Source organism: Hypanus sabinus, chromosome 17 (genome assembly GCF_030144855.1).
Source record: "Hypanus sabinus isolate sHypSab1 chromosome 17, sHypSab1.hap1, whole genome shotgun sequence".
In the NCBI taxonomy this organism is placed as follows: domain Eukaryota; kingdom Metazoa; phylum Chordata; class Chondrichthyes; order Myliobatiformes; family Dasyatidae; genus Hypanus; species Hypanus sabinus.
Window position 1 is genome coordinate 33,401,296 of NC_082722.1, and position 18,861 is coordinate 33,420,156.

The 18,861-nt window shown below is 39.9% G+C and overlaps 1 protein-coding gene across 1 annotated transcript; it reads right to left on the bottom strand.

The window, feature by feature from the left end:
- Positions 1 to 15,074: 15,074 nt before the first annotated feature.
- Positions 15,075 to 18,677, bottom strand: irx6a (iroquois homeobox 6a). Its single transcript, XM_059993465.1, has 6 exons — positions 18,612 to 18,677; positions 17,472 to 17,735; positions 17,218 to 17,327; positions 16,759 to 17,069; positions 15,846 to 16,415; positions 15,075 to 15,187 (listed from the first exon to the last, which is right to left on the bottom strand). Exons 1-6 carry the CDS (start codon positions 18,675 to 18,677, stop codon positions 15,075 to 15,077), a joined length of 1,434 nt encoding a protein of 477 aa, XP_059849448.1.
- Between the last annotated feature and the right edge of the window lie 184 nt (positions 18,678 to 18,861).

Sequence of the window (18,861 nt, forward strand, 5' to 3'; positions counted from 1 at the left end):
AAAACAAAATATTTGAAACACATAAGGTCTTTATATTAGTTATATTATCCCAAGAATTGTACCTTGCTTAGCTTTAATTTCCTGGTGCTCGTACTTTGTGCATACTTTAGATCAGGGTGTACCATTTTTATTAAGTTTAAATTCTACCTTTTTCAATTTTTTCATGTTTCATATTAGTTCTGCATCTAACCCAGCTACAATTTTAATCAAAAACAGTATTCAGAATATGATTTCAAAAGATTATATCTTTGGAGATTTGTGATACATATCTTCACTGTATGACAGATTGCATAGACTTCTGATCTGTCTGGATAATCTGAATGACTGGTGGTTGACCTTTAATAAAAGAAAATAATAAAATGTCCTAAGAGATGGCAAACGAGTCACGTTCTCTTCCTAAGAAATGCTAGAACTGTAGGCTCATCCTAATCATTATATTTCAAATTAAAATTACTGCATCTGTGGAAATATAAATCATTAAGTATAAACCTCTCAAATATATTAACAGACCTTTACAGATACATGGATGAGTATGGGAAATATGAGCACTGCTGTGTTCCAGTAACATCAGCCTGATTATGAACATGATGCACAATTCAGGCAGGGAAGTGTTAAATGAATGAAAAAACCTTTTCAGTGCCCCAACATCCATGGTTCATTCTTTATGTAGTCATTTCCTTGAGAGTTATGGGGAAAAAAGACTTTGTACCAGATTATGGTTTCCAATGCCAAGAACAAATATTCTTTGAAAGAACTTGTGCATGATTGGCATCGTCAAGGAACTTGAGAGGGATAGTGATTCCATAAATTTAAAAGGTACAGGATTTTTAATATATTTTTCTGTTATTTGGCTTTTTTCTGAAATCAGTAACTCCTTCTCAGGTACAGCTTCCTGGAGAAGACTTTTCTTTGACATCCTAATGCTACGGCCATGTAGATGCTTACTGAGAATGTTGAAGGGACGTGGAAACAAATAAGAGACATTCTGCTACCTGATGTGACACTTACGCATTCACCTTTCCAGTAAGGAATGCTGAATGACATTTAGGAAACAAAAATCTATCTATTTCAACCCTTCCTATCATACTGTAGCTCTGCACACCACCACAAACACATCAACTGATATCAGTTGCTTAAACATTTGGACTATCCTGATAGGAAGAGATTCGTTATCTACTGAAAAGGCTGGCTGAGCCATTTGTAACCTCAAGCATTGTTCTTTCTGCACAAAGTCATGGGTGTTGATTTCAATTAGGCTTCCAGATAGGGGACAGTGAATGCAATGGTGCCTATACACCTTCCTGGATATTCCTTAGTGAATCTGGTTTAACTAATTGCATTTAGTGTATAGTGTTTAACTATCTGAAAGTTCATAGTTGACACAATATACCACTAACAAACAAAAATTAAATCATACTAACGAGGAGCAGGTCTCCAATTCTGCTCCAACACTGATAAGAGCTATTATTAACCTGACTGTAACCACAGCTCTGCATTTTTTTACAGCGTATGGGATCCTTTCACTCCCTTTATTATCACAAATCTATCTACCTTTTCCTTAAAATATACCAAGATTCTGCTTCTATCATCATTTGAAGAAGATGAGTAATCATCATTGATTACTCAGCCCTCCAAGTGAGTAAAATTAATAACTTAATCTCCATCATAAATGGGTGACCCTTTATTTTAAAACAGTGCTTCCTGTTCCACTCATAAGAGGAAATACTTACTACACTTCCAGATCCCAAAGAAACTTATATGTTTCACTCATGTCATCTCCTCCTCCATTTGCTTATCTTTGCCTACTCATTTAACACACCTGCTCAGATTTGTAGTTTCCCTGTATCCTCCTCACAACTAATATTGCTGTCTATTTTCATGCCCTTAACAAAGTTAGTTAGCTTTCCTAACTTCAGCCAGGTCACTTACTGAAACTGTGCAGAAGTTAAGGACCCAGCACCATTCCCTGTGGTACACCACTGGATACATCCTGCCAACCAGAAAAGGGACAGTTTATGCCTACTCAGTTTCTTGTAAACCATCCAATCTTCCATCCATGCTCCAAATGTTACCTCCTACACCATCAATTTTAAAAACAATGATGTCAAAATTGTTTAAATGTCATTCCTAATAGTTTTCAAGGTCATTCAGGAACATTGCCATCTGTCAGTCTGTTTCATTTATTCAGTGCTGGTGACGTGGATTTGCACCCTGTCAATATTTTCATCTCGTATGAAATGCAGATTTCAGTGAAAGTGCTCCTTCTTTCCTTGAGTGAATTTTCATTTGATGCTTGCTTTTGGAGAGAGAAATCAACATTAAAGACAACTGAGTGATGTGAGTACATGAGTCATGTAGTATGTGGAAAGAAAATGCAGCGTCTAATGAAACAGTGAACACCAACAGAAGCTCGTGTAGCCGGAAAGTGAACTAAAAAGTTGCTGTAGCAGAATCTTTACACGGGCTACCCTTGGTATAATTGAGAAGTCATTCGATCAGAAAAAGGATTGGGCATTTTCCTTCACAGAAAAGACCTCAGGAAAGAGCATAAAAAGTATGATACTCAGTAAATAATTCTACTTGCTTTGAGTCTAGAACTAAGGGCCTTATACGTACAGCAGGAAACAATAAATCCAATATTTTCAACAATAATTTTCCTTAAAAAAATTCAATAATTTCAAGGTGAACCTCTTTATCCAGGTAGTGGTTAGAATAACAAATCAGGGCAAGCAGCACAAATGCAATCCGTGGCAGAGTTTGCCTTCTGAGCAGTGCTGCCAGACTTTAACCCGGTGACTCACTGTTACAATACTGTTTTCATAATTACCTACTTCAAGCAGATACAGGGAACACTCATCATTAACTCTTGGGTCTGTGGAGATGTGATTGTATCCTCCAATGCTACTCCCTATGGGCATCATGTGATGGCAACAGAAAGGAACTTTGATAAGCCTACAAGAAGAAAATTACAGAAGGTTATATTAATGGTCACAGGTGAGGTAACATTATGGTAGGATCACAGTCTCTGCATCATCAGATACTCAAGAGAGTCTAGATATCAGTAAAGAATGGCATCAAGCAGGTCTAGAGCTGTGTCTCACCTCCAAGAAGCTGCCCAGTGGAGTAGAGGTAATCTATAGAGCAATGAAAGGTGGGCCCATTGGTTACATTTGGTTCATATGCCACGGTACTGATGTTGCTTCCATTCCACCAATGTGCTCAGTCCATCTTCAGTGAGAGGCACAAAGGAGAAGAGGCCATCCATACAAACCTACCCTTTTAGTACTACTGTGCCTCCAAAAATAAGCTTTCAACTAGTCCCTGGAGAACATGGACCATACTGCAGGAGTCAGGAAAAAAGGCAGATGAGAAATTCAGCATCACCTACAATACCAGCATAGCCTTTGGTGATCGGAAAAATCAAGACTTTTGGCAGAAATTCCACGGCCTGCCGAGCAGCACCATGCCAGGTTCTAAGATACAGCAAACGTGCTGAGGAACATACCAGAGCACATACCTGGTGAGGCAGATACCAACAGCACTGTCTCCACAAAATCCTCTGAAGAGCAAGTGAGTCAACTTGTATGCCCTTTCCAGCCAAACATCCCCAGCAACAAGCATAGAATGGCTGACATCAGACTTCTAAAATGTACTGTTCTAAGTTCCATTGTGGCAAGAGATTACCAAGTGACTATGGAGGTTCTCAATACTCCTCTGGGGAAATCGTACAACATCCTCAACAATTTGCAGAAGCCCCTGACACACAATAACTCAAAGTGGAAAAGGACTTTTGGGACAGCAATGAGAACCTCAAGTCTGTTGCTTGGAAGCAGATAAAGTCAATGGAGATGGAGTTGACCAGTTCCCATACTGCCTACTCATCATGTCAAGCCTGACCTGTGGCCACCACAGGAATAGAGTGGAAACCATACTCAATCCCAAGGGCCTGGTGAAGGAAAAGTTAAATCTAAATCTCTCTAAAACCATGGATAGATCTGTACTCTAATCCAGATAACTTCAGATCTTTTTCAAACAAGAGGTCAGGAATAATCTCCTTTTTAAAGGGAATACCATTCTTTGAACGACCTCTCCATCAGGCAGTTGAATTATTTAACAGCTTTAAGCATTTTTATTGTTTAAATTTTGTTCAATCTCAATGTACTATGTAATGAATTGACCTGTATTGACAGGATGGAAGACACACTTAGGTATTAAAACTATACAAATAACAATATCTTCTTATTACTACCATCAGGGAAGAGGTTACTTAACTTGAGTACACATATCCACATTTTAGGAACAGCTTCTTTGTCTCCGCCATCACATTTCTGAAAAGTCCATGACCTATGAATATTATTTCACTCTTTTTCTTTCTTTTTCCAATATTTATTTATTTTTATGTTAACTATATATTTTATATATTTTTGTCATAATCTCTTTTATATTCCATCCTGCATAACGAATGCAAGTTTCACTTAAGCCTTCTTGCTTACCTTTGGAGATCCATAGAACTCTCCATTCCTCAGAGGTTCCTAGACCCTATTCATTTTATATGTCCTGATCTTAATAGTTCTTTCAAGCTGTAGCTTCTCATATTTTTCAAGATTAAATTTAATTTCTCTGTCCATCTTACCAACTGATCAAACCTCTGTAGCCATATATTACTTCATCTTTATTCACAACACCACCAATCTTTGTGTCATGTGCAATAACAACAGTCATACACAATCCCTATAGTGAACCATTAGTTGAAGCCTCCAGTTACCAAAACAATGCTTGACCAGGATCTGCTGTCTCTGACCATTAAACTAATTTAGGATTCAAACTTCTCCAAACCCATTCTTAGCCTTTGGATCAATTGCCACTGACTGTTAAGTTTGAGCTCTGCTTCTATGCTCCTTGCCTCTGTTATTGGATAATAGCTGTGACTGCCAGCATTTCCCAATAAACATTTGTCTTGGAGGATATTTGCCCTATAAAAATAAGTGGATAAGTTATCAAAGCAAATTTGGCTCCAAAGATATATCAGTTCCTTTCCAAATAGTAAATTTCTTCATGTTTCAAAGCCAGCATGTTCTAAATGAAGCACAAGTGGTTTCATATCGCAAAATTATCACGTATAAAATCTGAGAATTTATTGCCAAAGAATCTGCCTTGATGACACATGCAGACTTTGTTCATCCATTGTATTATGTCCAGCAAAAACACTGTATTTGTGAAGCTAAAATATACTGGTCAGGAGTATTCTCCTGAACATATTTTAACAATCCTTCACTCTCCTTGTTTATTACTATATTTTATCCTAATATTATAATATGTTAAGCCCTCTACTATATTGCTATTTTGTCATACTTCTCTGAAATTTGCCTGTAGATTTGATCCTATGTCATTACTAAAGCATCCTGTTTAATAAACCTGCAGGTGTTTTTTTTTTGAGAATTTAATGGATAGAGTAGGTATAAGTGAATCATTGGATGTACTGTATTTGGACTTTCAGAAGACCTTTGAAAAAGCAACAATTTCAAGATTAATGTGTGAAATGAAAGTGTGTGAGACTAGGGCAACATTGCAAGCATGAGCAAAAATTGGTTGATGGATAAGGATGAGAGAGTCGGTATAAGTGTTTTGTTCTCGAGCTGGCAGATTGAGACTAGTGTAATTCAAAGATTTAATGATTTAAATAAGCAAGTCAAATTATTTCTTCTATCCTGGTATCAGAGAGGCAATACATGATGTTGTACTTATAACCTTTGATAAGACACATTGGCTGAACCATCTGTGATTTGGTAGCCATGCTCTGTGACACTTCCTATTACTCTTCTGTGGGATTGAGCAACCCAATGGTCTGGATGCCTTCGCCATCCTGTGAAGCAGAGCAAGCCGATCCTGAGACCCACTGCAAAGTACCCTTTTTGACAATCTTCTATCATTAATATGATCTGAGTCATCAGGGAGAAATAGAAACAGGTTTTTTAGTTATGAATTTAATTTAAATCATCTTTGATGTCAGGAAATAATACAAAACAAGATGCAGTAAAATAGAGAGAATTAAACAAAGAACTTCCTTGCATAATTGAAGTTTGATGACATTGAATTCAGTTGCACCACTTACTCAACTAGGGCTTTGTAAAGCAGATGTGAAGAGCTTGTAACTGGTACAATGCGTTGTGCTGAAATACATTGCATCACAGCACATCTTGTTCCATTTCTATTATGAGCTGGTTGGAAAATGTTTTGCTAATTGTCAATTGGGCTACATTAAGTACTGAATAATGGAAAATCAAAATGGGCGAAGTATCAAAATGAACCTTTTCCTTGTTGAAGGATGTGGGAAATTGTGCAGGTGGTAAACTGAAGATAGATAGAAAACAGATTTGTACCTTCTTTTGGATTTCATATCAAGAAAGGATGTACTGGCACTGGAGAAAGTCCAGAAGATGTTTACAAAAATGATTCAGGATGAAAAGGTTAAGGTATAAGGAGCATTTGATGGCTTTGCACCTGTACTCATTGTGTGGGGTGAGGGGGGTGGGTGGAAGAGAGGATCTCATGGAAATCTCTTTGATCGTGATTGTTCTTAGCAAATCTTTCTACAGATGTGGTTTGCCATTGCCTTCTTTTGGGCAGTGTCTTTACAAGACAGGTGGATGGGTGACCTCAGTTTATCAATACTCTTCAGAGTTGTCTGCTTGGCGTCACTGGTCACATAACCAAGATTTACTATATGCACCAATTGCTCATACGACCATCCACCACCTGCTCCCATGGCTTCATGAGACCCAGATTAAGGGGCTTAGTAAGTGCCACACCTTTCCCAAGGGTGACCTGCAGGCTAGTGAAGGAGCACTTTACACCTCCTTTGGTAGCGATGTATCTCTACCTCGCTACCCTAAATAATAAATTAATAAATATTGAGAATATGAGTTGTAGACTCCTTGAAAGTGAGTCCATGGGTTGTGGAATCAGTTCATTGTTGGAGTGAATGAAGTTGTTGACTTTGGTTCAGGAGCATGATGGTTAAAAGGTAATAATTATTCCTGAACCGGTTAGTATTGGACCTAATGCTCTTGTATCTCCTTCCTGATAGCAGCAGTGAGAAGAGCGCATGGTCATGATGTTGGCGGTTGTTGAGGATGAATGCTGCGTTCTTGCGACCGTGCTCCTTGTAGACGTGCTCAATGGTAGGGAGAGCTTTACCTATGATGGTGACACAACCAAGGGTCATTTTTAAAAGAAAAAGAGTAGTTTTTTTTCTGTTTGTATATGCATTGTATTTTCTCACCATCATACGATGGGTATGCAGTGTTCCTTGGATTGTTCACCTTTTATGTCCTAATGTTTGTCCTTGGACAAGCTCTGGTTTTCACTTTGTTTTGCAGGTGTCTTATCTGGGATCATGGGGATTTTTAAGCTCTTGTATTTATTACTTCTATTCAATTAATTAGCACAGTATATTCAATATTTTGTATTGTAGTTGTTGTCTTTGGAGATTGCTGCTTTGTCTGGACACCTATGTGGTCTGGTTCTGAATTCCTACAGGATACAGGGTGTATTTTGAGGGGTGGGGCTTGCCAACCCCTCTTTGCTTGATCATTATGTATCCTTGTCTGGTAAAACTCAGACCGAGTTCTTCAGTGTATCGTGAATGATTTCAGTTCTGTATAGTTTGCCTGAGTTCTTCTTAGTTTTGCTGGTTAATTTCTGTAATAAGTCTTTTTTTTTGTTTGGTTTGCTGAAGTCTATGTGATTCCTGCACTTGAGTTCTCTCGTGACCCTTACAGATGGACTGGTCTGTATCCATCAAAGGCTTTTCCGTTCAAGGGCATTAGTGTTACAATGCCAGTCTGTGATGCATTGGGCATCTACAGAAGTTTATCAAAGTTTTAGATGACATTCCAAATCTTCACAAACCTTCTTAAAGCAGGAGTGCTGCCATGCATTCTCTGTAAGACAGTTTAAAAATTGAAGAACAGCCAATAACGACGAGTTTTTTAGGATGTGACAATCCTTTGTAAACCTGGATATTTCAGTTTCACGTGCACATTGATCTCTAGGTAATGGACTTTAACTATTTGAACTGATGGATCAGGAGTAATTTACCCATTATGGCCTCACAATTTGTGTTATTCAGTTAGGAAGGCTTCTTGGCAGTCATTTGAATACTTTTACTTCAAGGATGTTCCCAGAGGTTCCTTGAAAGAGTTATGTCAACAACTCCTGGAAATCTTTTGTCAATGACTGCTAAAAGTAGAGAAGTGTTCAGGAAGAACATTCAGTCCATTGATTAGGAACACATAGAAGCCTGATGTAACTGGCAGATAGGGAACACCCCTTCACAAACTACTTCCTGCCAGACCTGCTACAAACAGATTACTCACCAATTGGAGAATCTGTGGATGTCACAATGGACTCACTAACCACTTCAGAACACACCCAACTGCATCTGGAAGCAAGTCATCCTTGAAACTGACGGACTGCCAAGGGAGAAGGAAAGGTTGACTACATATGCCAGATGACATGATGCCAATTTTTTTGTTCCTCTCACATCAGACCATCAATTGCCCTCTGTTTCATGTTTACAAGCAGCATGTAAATGATGTGTCATTTGAATATCATATTTAACACAACTAATCTGCTTGTGCATTTGTTTTTTAAATTTCCATAGCTCTTTCCTAACAGCTCATATTTTCAGTACATGTCCAGTTAGTTGTCAGGTGCATGAAACCAATTTTATCACCTACTGTATGTCAATCTTACCTCAGTTTCAATATCAAAAATTCCCAGCTGTTGTTGTGTACTTTACAAGACTTGAAAGGATTATTGAAGAAAGGGCCCTTTTGTCGCCCCCTAAAACAACAAGCAGCCTAGTCCACTCTGCTTTGAGGTGAAAATTTGATTCAGTGATATCAGGTTATTGAAACGTCCATAAATTGCTTTGCAATTCTACAGAACAGAAGTGTTGTTTGTTCTGGTTACACTGAAGTTGTGTGTTCATATTGATTGACAGATAGGAAATGCAAACAATTCAGAAATGGTTACTCTAATTACATTTCACAGCAAGAACTCCAATCATCTATTATCTAACTGTATTCCACTACAAATTCAGAAAACTCATACAAACTCTCCCATTTATTGAGAAACTTTATTTTAACTTTATGTTTCTTAATTAGACCCTTTAACTTTTTCCTTGTGGCACTTGGCAATATTTCCCTATTTCAGAATACACTCTAAGAATACCTTGAGGTAGTATATCTGTGTCTTAGCTATGTAATTCTTATTATTAAAGCCTTGAAACTATCTTGTTTGAATCTAAGATTTTCAAGGCTTTTAACCTCCTTTCCCATCTCCTCCTCTCAAATAATTTCAATCAATTTAATAAACACAAAAAAAATGCAGGTGCTGGAAATCTTAAGCAACACATGGAAAATGCTGGAGGAACTCAACAAGTCAGACAGCACCTATGGAGGGGAATAATCAGTTAGTGTTTCAGTCTGATATCCTTCATTTGGGCTCCTGAGCTCCTTCATCATTGTGTGTCTGGTGCTTAAAGCCAACTTAGAACACTTTATCATATTTGCTTCCATTTACTCTGGTGTGACAAAAGACACATCTTAATTTATGATGTACCTGCTTTTAGAAGACAAACTAATTCTAAACAACAACTCCAAGCACATTTAAATTTGGATAGAGTATAATTCAGTTTGAGCAATTCTGATTGGTTTGAGCGGATCAGGCTACTGTTGCAATACAACCTGAGGCATTCATGTTGGATTCCATAGTTGCCTCAGTGTGAAATAACTGAGCATCAGTCCAGGGTTAATAGCATTTAAACTGCTACAGGTCTCCATGTTTTAAACATAATTGTGTTTATGGTAAGAAACGACAAGTGTCCCTTTTTATCTGAAAGCAAGATAAAAGATCAAAGGCTTCCTCTAAAGTGAGGCAAAGCACTGTTTTATGTTGCAATTTGAAACCAGTAGCCATAGGTAAGATTATTACAAAGTTGGGGGGATGTGCTGAGAGCTGGTTCCTAGACTCTTTTGCAGAAAACATTTATGGGGTCCATTTAGAATCATTTCTAAGCATTTAGATTGATTTGCCATTTATTTTTCAATAGAAAAGGCAAAGACCTCAACTGATTCAACAGACTGGTGTTGCTCAAGGACTTCTGCTAAGGAAACTTGAAGTTATATTTAAAAACTTTTACTTTAACCAAGTTTGTTGATTAGAGAGATACCAAAATAACTATGCAGCTTGTTTTGCATCAGAAACCTCTAAAGCTACATTAAGCTTGGTGGAAGGAAATCTGTGCCGATATGCTTTAACATGAATTCAAAATTACAAGCTAATTAAGTCTGTATTTAGGAGTTGCCACAATTTCCTTGAGCCTGCAAGACCACAAACAGTTTGGTGTGACTGCTAATTCATTCCTTGAGTCAATGATCTATCTGAAGTTGCAGAACAAGCCAAAGAGTATAAGGGAAATGAAAACACAACTAAAGGGGAGAAACTAAGGTTTCCAGTTTACTGATAGGTGTAAAAAGTCCTGCTAAATTCAAGGAGCCCAAGAACAGGATGATAGACATCAAGTCATATAGCACTGCCCAAGCCTGTGGGGCCCTGTCATCTGAGGGAAAATCATGCAGAGGCCTGATGGGTCATACACTTGATCAAGGCTGCCATCAGCCCCTTACGGTCTGGCACACTAACTGCCTCATTAAAGCAATAGGCTGAGAGGACAGTCACCGAGCAGATGGAGCCTTTTTCAAAGGAGACATGTTGCACCATAGGGGAACCATGAGGATTACTCCAAAAAGATTGCTAAATGTTTAGAAGTAAGACTTGGCCCTCCCAACTGTCCACCCAATCAGCAATCCCCTCCTGATGCCAGTCTGGGCCTGACACTGCTGAGCCAGAGAGAGAATGGTGCACCTAGTCTGATCCTTTAGATCCAACTTCAGATTTATATCTAGATGCGCTTCAAGGCCCAGACATTATAATAGTGTTGGTCCCATGTCTGTGATTGTACACCATTGGGGTACAGTACTAGAAGGCACTGGTCTGTTGCCAAATTACACAGATATACAGTGCTGATGAACATGAATAGGTCACTGAATACAAATGTTGGACAGTTCTGGTTAACATAGTCTGCTAGGAGGTACATATCCATCCCTCCTATTAACTGCAATTTCAGCGTGTTCCTTTAAAGCCAGGTCCAGACAAAAAGTACTGTTATATTCTTAGAAATGTCATTCCTGATCTAGCCTCCTTCCCAGATTTGGGCGTTATGGATAGGCATAAATCAGTGAGCTTGAGGGTCTACAGGATAAAGCTGATGCTCCGAATTGAAGGTTGAATAGGGACGAACTATGTCCTCTTTACTGATTTAGGAGCACGGGAAATGTGTGAATGTAAGAAAAGGGAGAAGGAATGAACAGCGTGTTTCTTTTTGAAAATTACTGAGTGCTACTGCGGTGTCTCTTCAGTTTACCGCTGAAGATCGCAATGCTTTCAAAAACGCGGTCAGCATTCAAGAAGGGATAACCAGCAGATTCCGCATTGTACTTCCTTTTTCCTCCGTCCCTTATTGAATATCCACAGAGCCTGGGCTGACTGGCCCGCTGAACCTGTGTTGCTCCGGGGACCTTCTGTAGAACTGCAAGGCTTCTGACCTCGCCCACTGGCCTCACAAACAACAAGCCCGATCCACGGTGGGGGGTTGGTGTAAGGTCTCCAAATCCCTCCTTTCGCAGAGACCCCATACATCCGAGCAGACCATCAATATGTCAGGAGCAAAAGTGCTCGGATGGCGTCGGGTACTTCAAACAAGATTATGTGTTGGTCCGATTTTTTGCTTCTGAAAACAAACAGTCTTAAAATTTCGTATTATTGAGAGTTTCTTGGAACTAGTTTAACACAACTAAACCGTATGGTAAATACAAGGGAAAAGGGGGGGTTATAAGTTATTTGTTTTATTTATTCTATTCACGTCCCCCAGTGTCAAAATCACGCAAGAACTTGCAAGCAGCCTCGAATCGGACTAATACCCTTTATTACATGAACTAATCCTTCCAAATCCGACTTGAAATAATGTTTATCTTTTGGTAGCTTAATTTCCCAGACTGAAATCTCGGGGTCAGTCCCAGCATCAGATATTGTACCATTTCAGTATTTTAAAGAAAGGGTGTCTTTAAACAAAACTATCGAAATGTGCACAGTGTCCCTACATTAAAGCAAGCCCAAAGATTATGAAAATGATAAGTACAAAATAAGTAGCCCTGTGGAAGATGAACTACACAATTGAAAACAAAATAAATTCTGTTGTTATGGATAAAGTCAGGAAGATGTGATTTAAACCAATTTCTCTGGGTAGTGTAGTCACAGAGGTGCACTGTAAGGCAATTCTGAATTTAAATTAACGGCATCTTTTCCTTTTAAGTGCGGTGTTATGTTATAAGATCGAATATTTCTGATTTAATTCTGAATAAAACACGTTTCACGCGTAACAACACCACTGGGCTTCAGCGAAAAATTAAAGTGTACACTTCTGTGATTTGGATGGCGGTTTAAAGAAGTGAACTCTACTAAGAGTCACGGCAGGCGAATCTGGAGCTCTGAAGGTAAAAGAACGTTGTCCATTTGGGATTATGTGCTCTGTGTGGGAAACCGTGTACTGTTTTAATCACTGTGTCTATTAAGATGTCGGGGGAGAAAAAGGATAGTTTTGTGTAATGAGATTCCCACCAGCCACACACTGGTCATTATTGCTAACACACTGCAATCGGATTTGGACCTTGTGGTACTACACTCTGAACGTTTGCTTTGGACTCTCATTAAAGTGACCCTTCGCCCCCCTGCGCCATTCACTGTGAGCGTGTTTGAAGGGGCTGGTATGATTAGAAAGAGAAAAATGACAACACAAAGATAAGAATGCTTCTTCTAGTATGTTTTTATTACGCAAAACATCCACCTTGCTCAACGGATCGCGGGCAAGTTCACTGTATAAACCTGAAACTTAGTAATACTGTACCAAACGTAGGCAAAGCTGCAGGAAAGTGAAGGGCCAGAATAATATACTATGATGCTACGACACGTTACATTATTTATTTTCAATGTTCTCTTGTGATTTGGACGCACTCTATTATTGAGAATTGGATTAGGTTTTGTTCCCTGCGCATTATTCGAGTCTGTTTTTTTATATAGTTGCGAATCTATCTTCGTAAAATGAACATCTGAAACTAGGGAAGATTTTAGACAATGACTTTCCGAAACATCATCCATGATTTTATGTATTTATAAGTGACAGCGACGTGGCTGGATTTGGAAGTTGTGAGATTTCTGTAGTGCTTGCTTGTAAGGCACCCCCGCTTTAGGTGAAGGGGATCATTTTCACAGATACGTTATATAAGCATGGATTTATATAATTTATCATATTGTATTGTTTTTGTGTTATATTTTACAATACATGATTAGCAAATTTTGAATGAAACTTTTCTTCTTTAACTGTTACAAATTCTATCAGGCAACCTTCACAAAATATTATAATAGGCGCACGCGTGTGCTTTACAACGCAACTTTCTTTACATTCTGAAACAAAACGGAATTCTCCTGATTCTACCCCGCCTCCTCTATTCTGAGGAAGCGTGTACAAGCAAAGCAGTCAGTCCTAATTAATGGCAAACAATGGAGAAATTTGTCGGTTTGCTTCTCATATGCAAAGTGGTCGATGGCGGATCGTTGAACTTTCACCTGCTATGAATTACACGTCGCACAGTTCCCCAATTAGTAATGTTCGACAACAGAAAAAAATGTTGGGAATTGTTATTTTAAACTTTTATGTTAGTCAAATAACTTCATATAGTTTTCATTTGGTGCTGGAATCTTTCATAGCTGTTGAGTATGTTAAAGAATAAACTAAAGAAATCTTACATGAATGTAATCTTTCCTCATACAGCAGATATCAGACATTTCAAGATCAATAGATTTTCAGACTCCTTTTATTTTGAGTTCTGGAACCGTCTTTTACCGGAACAAAATATTTATTTTTACGCCCCAGCAACTTATATGGTTAACTTAATTAATAAAAGTAGGTCACCGCGAATATGCAGTTTTCACAGTTATTATTAAATACCATAACTGTATTTTAATGGCATTTCACAGAACAAATAAAAGAAAGTGGGTGGGGTGTCTTCTCCGAAGTAAACAAAGTAGGTCAGCGTTAAACGCAAGAGTGGGGCAATCAAAATCGACCACGTCCAGGGCAATGGAGTGCACGTTAAACTCTATAAAACAGCAAAAACAACGTGTGACCGGGTGTCAAGTGGTTTCATAATCATTAGAAGGCTTATTTATCACAACAGCTCGAGTGCATCCCCTGAATCTTAAATATATATTATTTTCAAGTATGTGTTATAACTTCGTGCATGGACAAACGGTTGGAAGTGGCGTTTCAGATTTTGGCAAACAAAATCATTGACGTTGGCTGAGTCTAGGCGCGTCCGTTTGAAAGTCAATGCCAGTGCTCAGAACGAACACATCCTGTTTTATTTCCAGGGTATTGTCGGATCACCTGTGCATAAAGTGAAGGAGCTGCGCGAGATTACCCTCGGTATCTCCACCGCACTAACCGAACCTGTTTTGTTTTAAAGAGAAAATGACAAAGTTAAACATACAGTAAAATGGCTAGTCCTGGAACCTTCTGTGGAAATTACAAGAAAATGATCTTATTCTCCAAATACATAAAAAAGTAGAGTACACTGATTACACTAGCCATTTATGCAAATAGAAATACAAACGTCAGATCCTGCTTTGGATACATTGGGCATCCAATGACCTGCAGCTCTTCCTTAAACAACTGTAAACAGCGCTGGGGTGCAACTTTCAAGCTCAAAGGGGCTCAGCGGCGTTAGGGCCTCTTGCTTGGTTCACTTTGTATTTTTTTACGTGGATATTGTTGTGAATTTTCCGAGAGAGCGTCGCATGGTTGAACACCGATGAACTTGGTGGAGGCGGGGTGGGGTGGGGGGGGGGGGGGAGATGTGGAACTTGGTGGAGCGCGGAAATTGTCACTTACCTCACCTCTTCAGCACAGGTCTGAAGGCCGCTCTCACTCTCTCCTCCTGGCGCAGTAGACACGTTTCCGTAATATCTGCTGCCCCCAAATCAGATTTCACATTTCTTAAAAATCCTGAAAAATACCGTTCATACCTAATTATCAACACTAAGTAACCACTTAATTGGCCAATTCGGCCATATCGCTACATCACTAAGCTTTTGATGAAGTGCTTCCCAGAATTAAGCAAAATACTGCGGCTGCTATAGATCTTAAAGCAAGAAAGGTGGGAAGATCATCACCAAAAGGATATCGAGCTTAAATGTTAAGCCTTATTTTTCACTCCGCCGCCTCTGCCTAACCTGAGAAAATGGGGATGGAATTTGCTGCAAATACTCAGCAGGTTTGGCAACGACTGGAGAAATTTTGGTCCCTAGTGTTTTCGTGAAAACTCTTCCAGAATGTTCTTTTTTCCCATTCTGGGGCAAAGGTTGTAGAAGGATAACGCTAGGTGATGTCCTGTGAACAATTTGCTTTTGATATTTAGCTTTCACTGTTGCGCACTTCAAGGGCGTCCACGTCACGAGGGTTAACTGTTAACTGAATGTTTGGTGTAATTAAGAGATACCTACAGTTACATCTTGAAAACAAAAACATAGCGCCCTGAATTAAAATGAGGGTGGGGTGGGGTGGGGGGGGGGGATAATGATTGCTATACCGTCTTTCAGTTGCATTTATTGCCATTAGAAACATTTTGGGAGCCAGCTGGAGAGAAGTCAACGTGCAAGTGTACCTTCAGTCCCTGATGTATACTGGCAGTTGTCTAGCGCAGGGTAGGAAGCGCAGTGCAACTGACCAGCCGCTACAAGCGTTTGTAAGTTGAATGTAGAAGTTCTCAGAATGCGGGCGGCTTGTGAAGAGTCTCCGAGGGAAATTATATCATCGACTTGGTTCACCATGCCCTGGGACGGCCTCACCTCCGCGCAGTACCTCGCAATCCGGCTCTGGCCGTTCTGACAACCCACCAGACAATTGGAGGCTGCCGTGTGCGCCAGGGACCAAATCCTCGGCTTCTCCGCTGTCCCGAAGCGCTGCGGGAGGCTGTTGCTTGCGACAGAAACAGATGGCTTATTCGTTATCGTATCTAGAAAGTCGGACTCGGGGGTAGAACAGTTTTTGGAACAGGAAGTGTGCAGGTTGTTTGAAGGAGATACATTGCAGTCATTTCCTTCAGTTTCGATCAAGCCTCTCCTCGATCTGATTTCACTTGGTGCCTTTTCATGGTCACTTTCTAGTTTTTCTGACTCATCATCTTCCAGATCGCTCAGTCTCAACTCTTTGCTTTCTCTGTATTCTTTCTCATCTGTGAGCACATTAACAAAAATATGTTTTCTCTCTGCAATGTTAATCTACGTTGTTTTCATTTACTTTCAAACACAATTTTAAGAATAGTCTGAATAAACTTTACTCAATAGTCTGTTACGAGTTATATATGAGGTTGTCAGGGACAAATCTTTGCTCATTCTGATAAGATTCTGAAACTCTTTTCAACTTTACATTTTGCTTCAGTTGCCCACCCCCCCCCCAATTATTTACAAGGTAATTACATTTAATTAAACATCGAGTGGCGGTCTGCGTGCTCTGAGTAGTTGTATATTATGCCAGCGAATGTATTACATTTTCTGTTAATATAGGTGAAGTCCCACCGTTTTCCATGCTGTCCGTTCCATGTTCCTCTCTGTCCCTTCTGGCACTCTCCTCTTTCTTGTCATCCCCTCCTTTGTTTCTGGGTGACCAGGTCATTTTATTTTCCTTCTTCAACCTCCTCCTGGCGTTCGCAAACCAGGTGGACACTTGGGTCAGCGTCATTTTCGTGATGATGGCCAGCATGATCTTCTCGCCTTTGGTGGGGTAAGGGTTCTTCCTGTGTTCGTATAGCCAAGTCTTCAGGGTGCTGGTAGTTTCTCGGGTCGCATTCTTGCGCCGTGTGGTGCCGCTGAAGTCCATGGTGCCGCATCTAAAAAGTCAGATGAAACCGTTATCTGGAGGAGGGATATGGCAAAACCAACACATTTAACTCCATTCATCATGGACACTAAGTACAGCTTCTGTTTTGTTTTGAACCGTATGCTATTGACATTACTTGTCTTGACCTAAGGGCTCACCTGTCGTATTGGTAGTGTCCCAAGGAGTGTTCATACGGATAGTAAGTAGCTGTCGGAGCAATTCCCGAGTGCAAGCTCCCAGTGCTATCTTTAATTTCGTACTGAGAATTCTGAAAGGGGTGGAGGTAGAGCAGAACACACGAAATAGTCAAAAGTTTTTACTATTGTTCAAACGTGGGAGGCTTCGGTATATCACACGCTATAAAGGAATAGTGATGGAAAACGGGCTGGTGTTCCCCACGGCCGCAACTCACCAGTGAAGAGTAGAAAGCTGAAGGATCTGTACTGTATGTAAGGTAGTTCCCATAGCTCTGGCTAGCTGCGGTTGCATAAGCAGGACTGCTGTACATGCCCAGCGCCGCGGCAGCTGCGTTGATCTCGGTCCTGGCGTTGGCCAGCAGTCTGTTATCGTAGTTGGGACAGCAAATGGCAGTCTGGGCCGGGCCAGCGGAGCCTTCGGATACAGGTCTGGAGCCTGGTTCGCAACACGCCGTGCTGGGACTCGCTGACACGAAGAACTGGACGAAGAAAGCACGAAAGGAGCAACGGAACACGAATCAGCAGATCACACATTGCAACGAGCAGAAAAATGTACAGATGCATGCAGCAACCGAGATGCCTTGAAGCCAACTGCATTCAAAATAGATGACAAAAGCAGGATAAAGTGGGACTCCACCAGAGTGAAGGTACAACTGGAATCGGGAGTTTACAAAGCAACGTTATACAGTGGAATCGTGATAATAAAATGTGTAAATTATTTAGTACTCAAACAATTGCGGAATGCCCTGATATTCCTGTTTAGGAGGAAGATAGAAGTATTTAAAGGCACACGAACGTATGGGAATATGCAGGGGAATTATTGAATCATTCTTGCGCTGTGCAAATAGGTAAATAATAATGAGATATTGCAGTCAGATGCACTTGGACTGGTTTAGAGGAATGACGATGTATATAAACCTACAAACACAAAGTATTAACATATTAGTAAGAAATGTGCAGGTCTGAAATATCTGACGGGAGGAAATTATGTGACCAATACCATGCAAGTTAAAGTAGTAAGGCATCAGTATGGACAGAGAATGGTTAAACGTGTAACTATACGGAAATAGGTGGAAGTGATTCCAGGTGAATCATAAGTCAAAAGTGGCGGTAAACACCAGCCGAATAACCGTCTGTTACAGAGTATATTGTGCGTATCGAGACAAGTGGTCTATTCAAGACAAGCACAGGATAAATAATGCAGCGTGGTGAAACAGACGACTATATAAAGGGGGTATGGGAAAATGCATTATAAATTGAAAGTGAAACAGGCTCCAAAAATGTCAATGCGTAAAAAGAATAGCGAGTAGCGCAGAGTTTGGGTTAAACGAATGCTAATTGATGGCCAGCCTTACCTGTGAAGTGGTATTGTAAGGGTATCCAAACTGAGAGAACGACATCGCTGCTCCTTTTGTTACCATAAGCAATATTTCTTTCTGATTGATTATAATCAAACCTACTTCAAAATGCACCTTCTAGAGAAAATTGCCCGCATGGTCTTTCGCTTAATAATATATGATTCCACTTGGAAATCGCAAGGCGCCGTAAGCTGGCATTCAAAGCTTATCGGTACTCATCTCAAGGCAAAATTATCGATTATATTTA

What these genes read in the sequence shown, in the direction of transcription:
- irx6a (XM_059993465.1), bottom strand. Translation starts at nt 18,677, where the DNA reads ATGGTAACAAAAGGAGCAGCGATGTCGTTCTCTCAGTTTGGATACCCT. An exon ending in GGACACTACCAATACGACAG is followed by an intron (nt 17,070 to 17,217) that starts GTGAGCCCTTAG and finishes CTGACTTTTTAG; the next exon opens with ATGCGGCACCATGGACTTCA. An exon ending in GTATACATCAGGGACTGAAG is followed by an intron (nt 15,188 to 15,845) that starts GTACACTTGCAC and finishes GGTATTTTTCAG; the next exon opens with GATTTTTAAGAAATGTGAAA.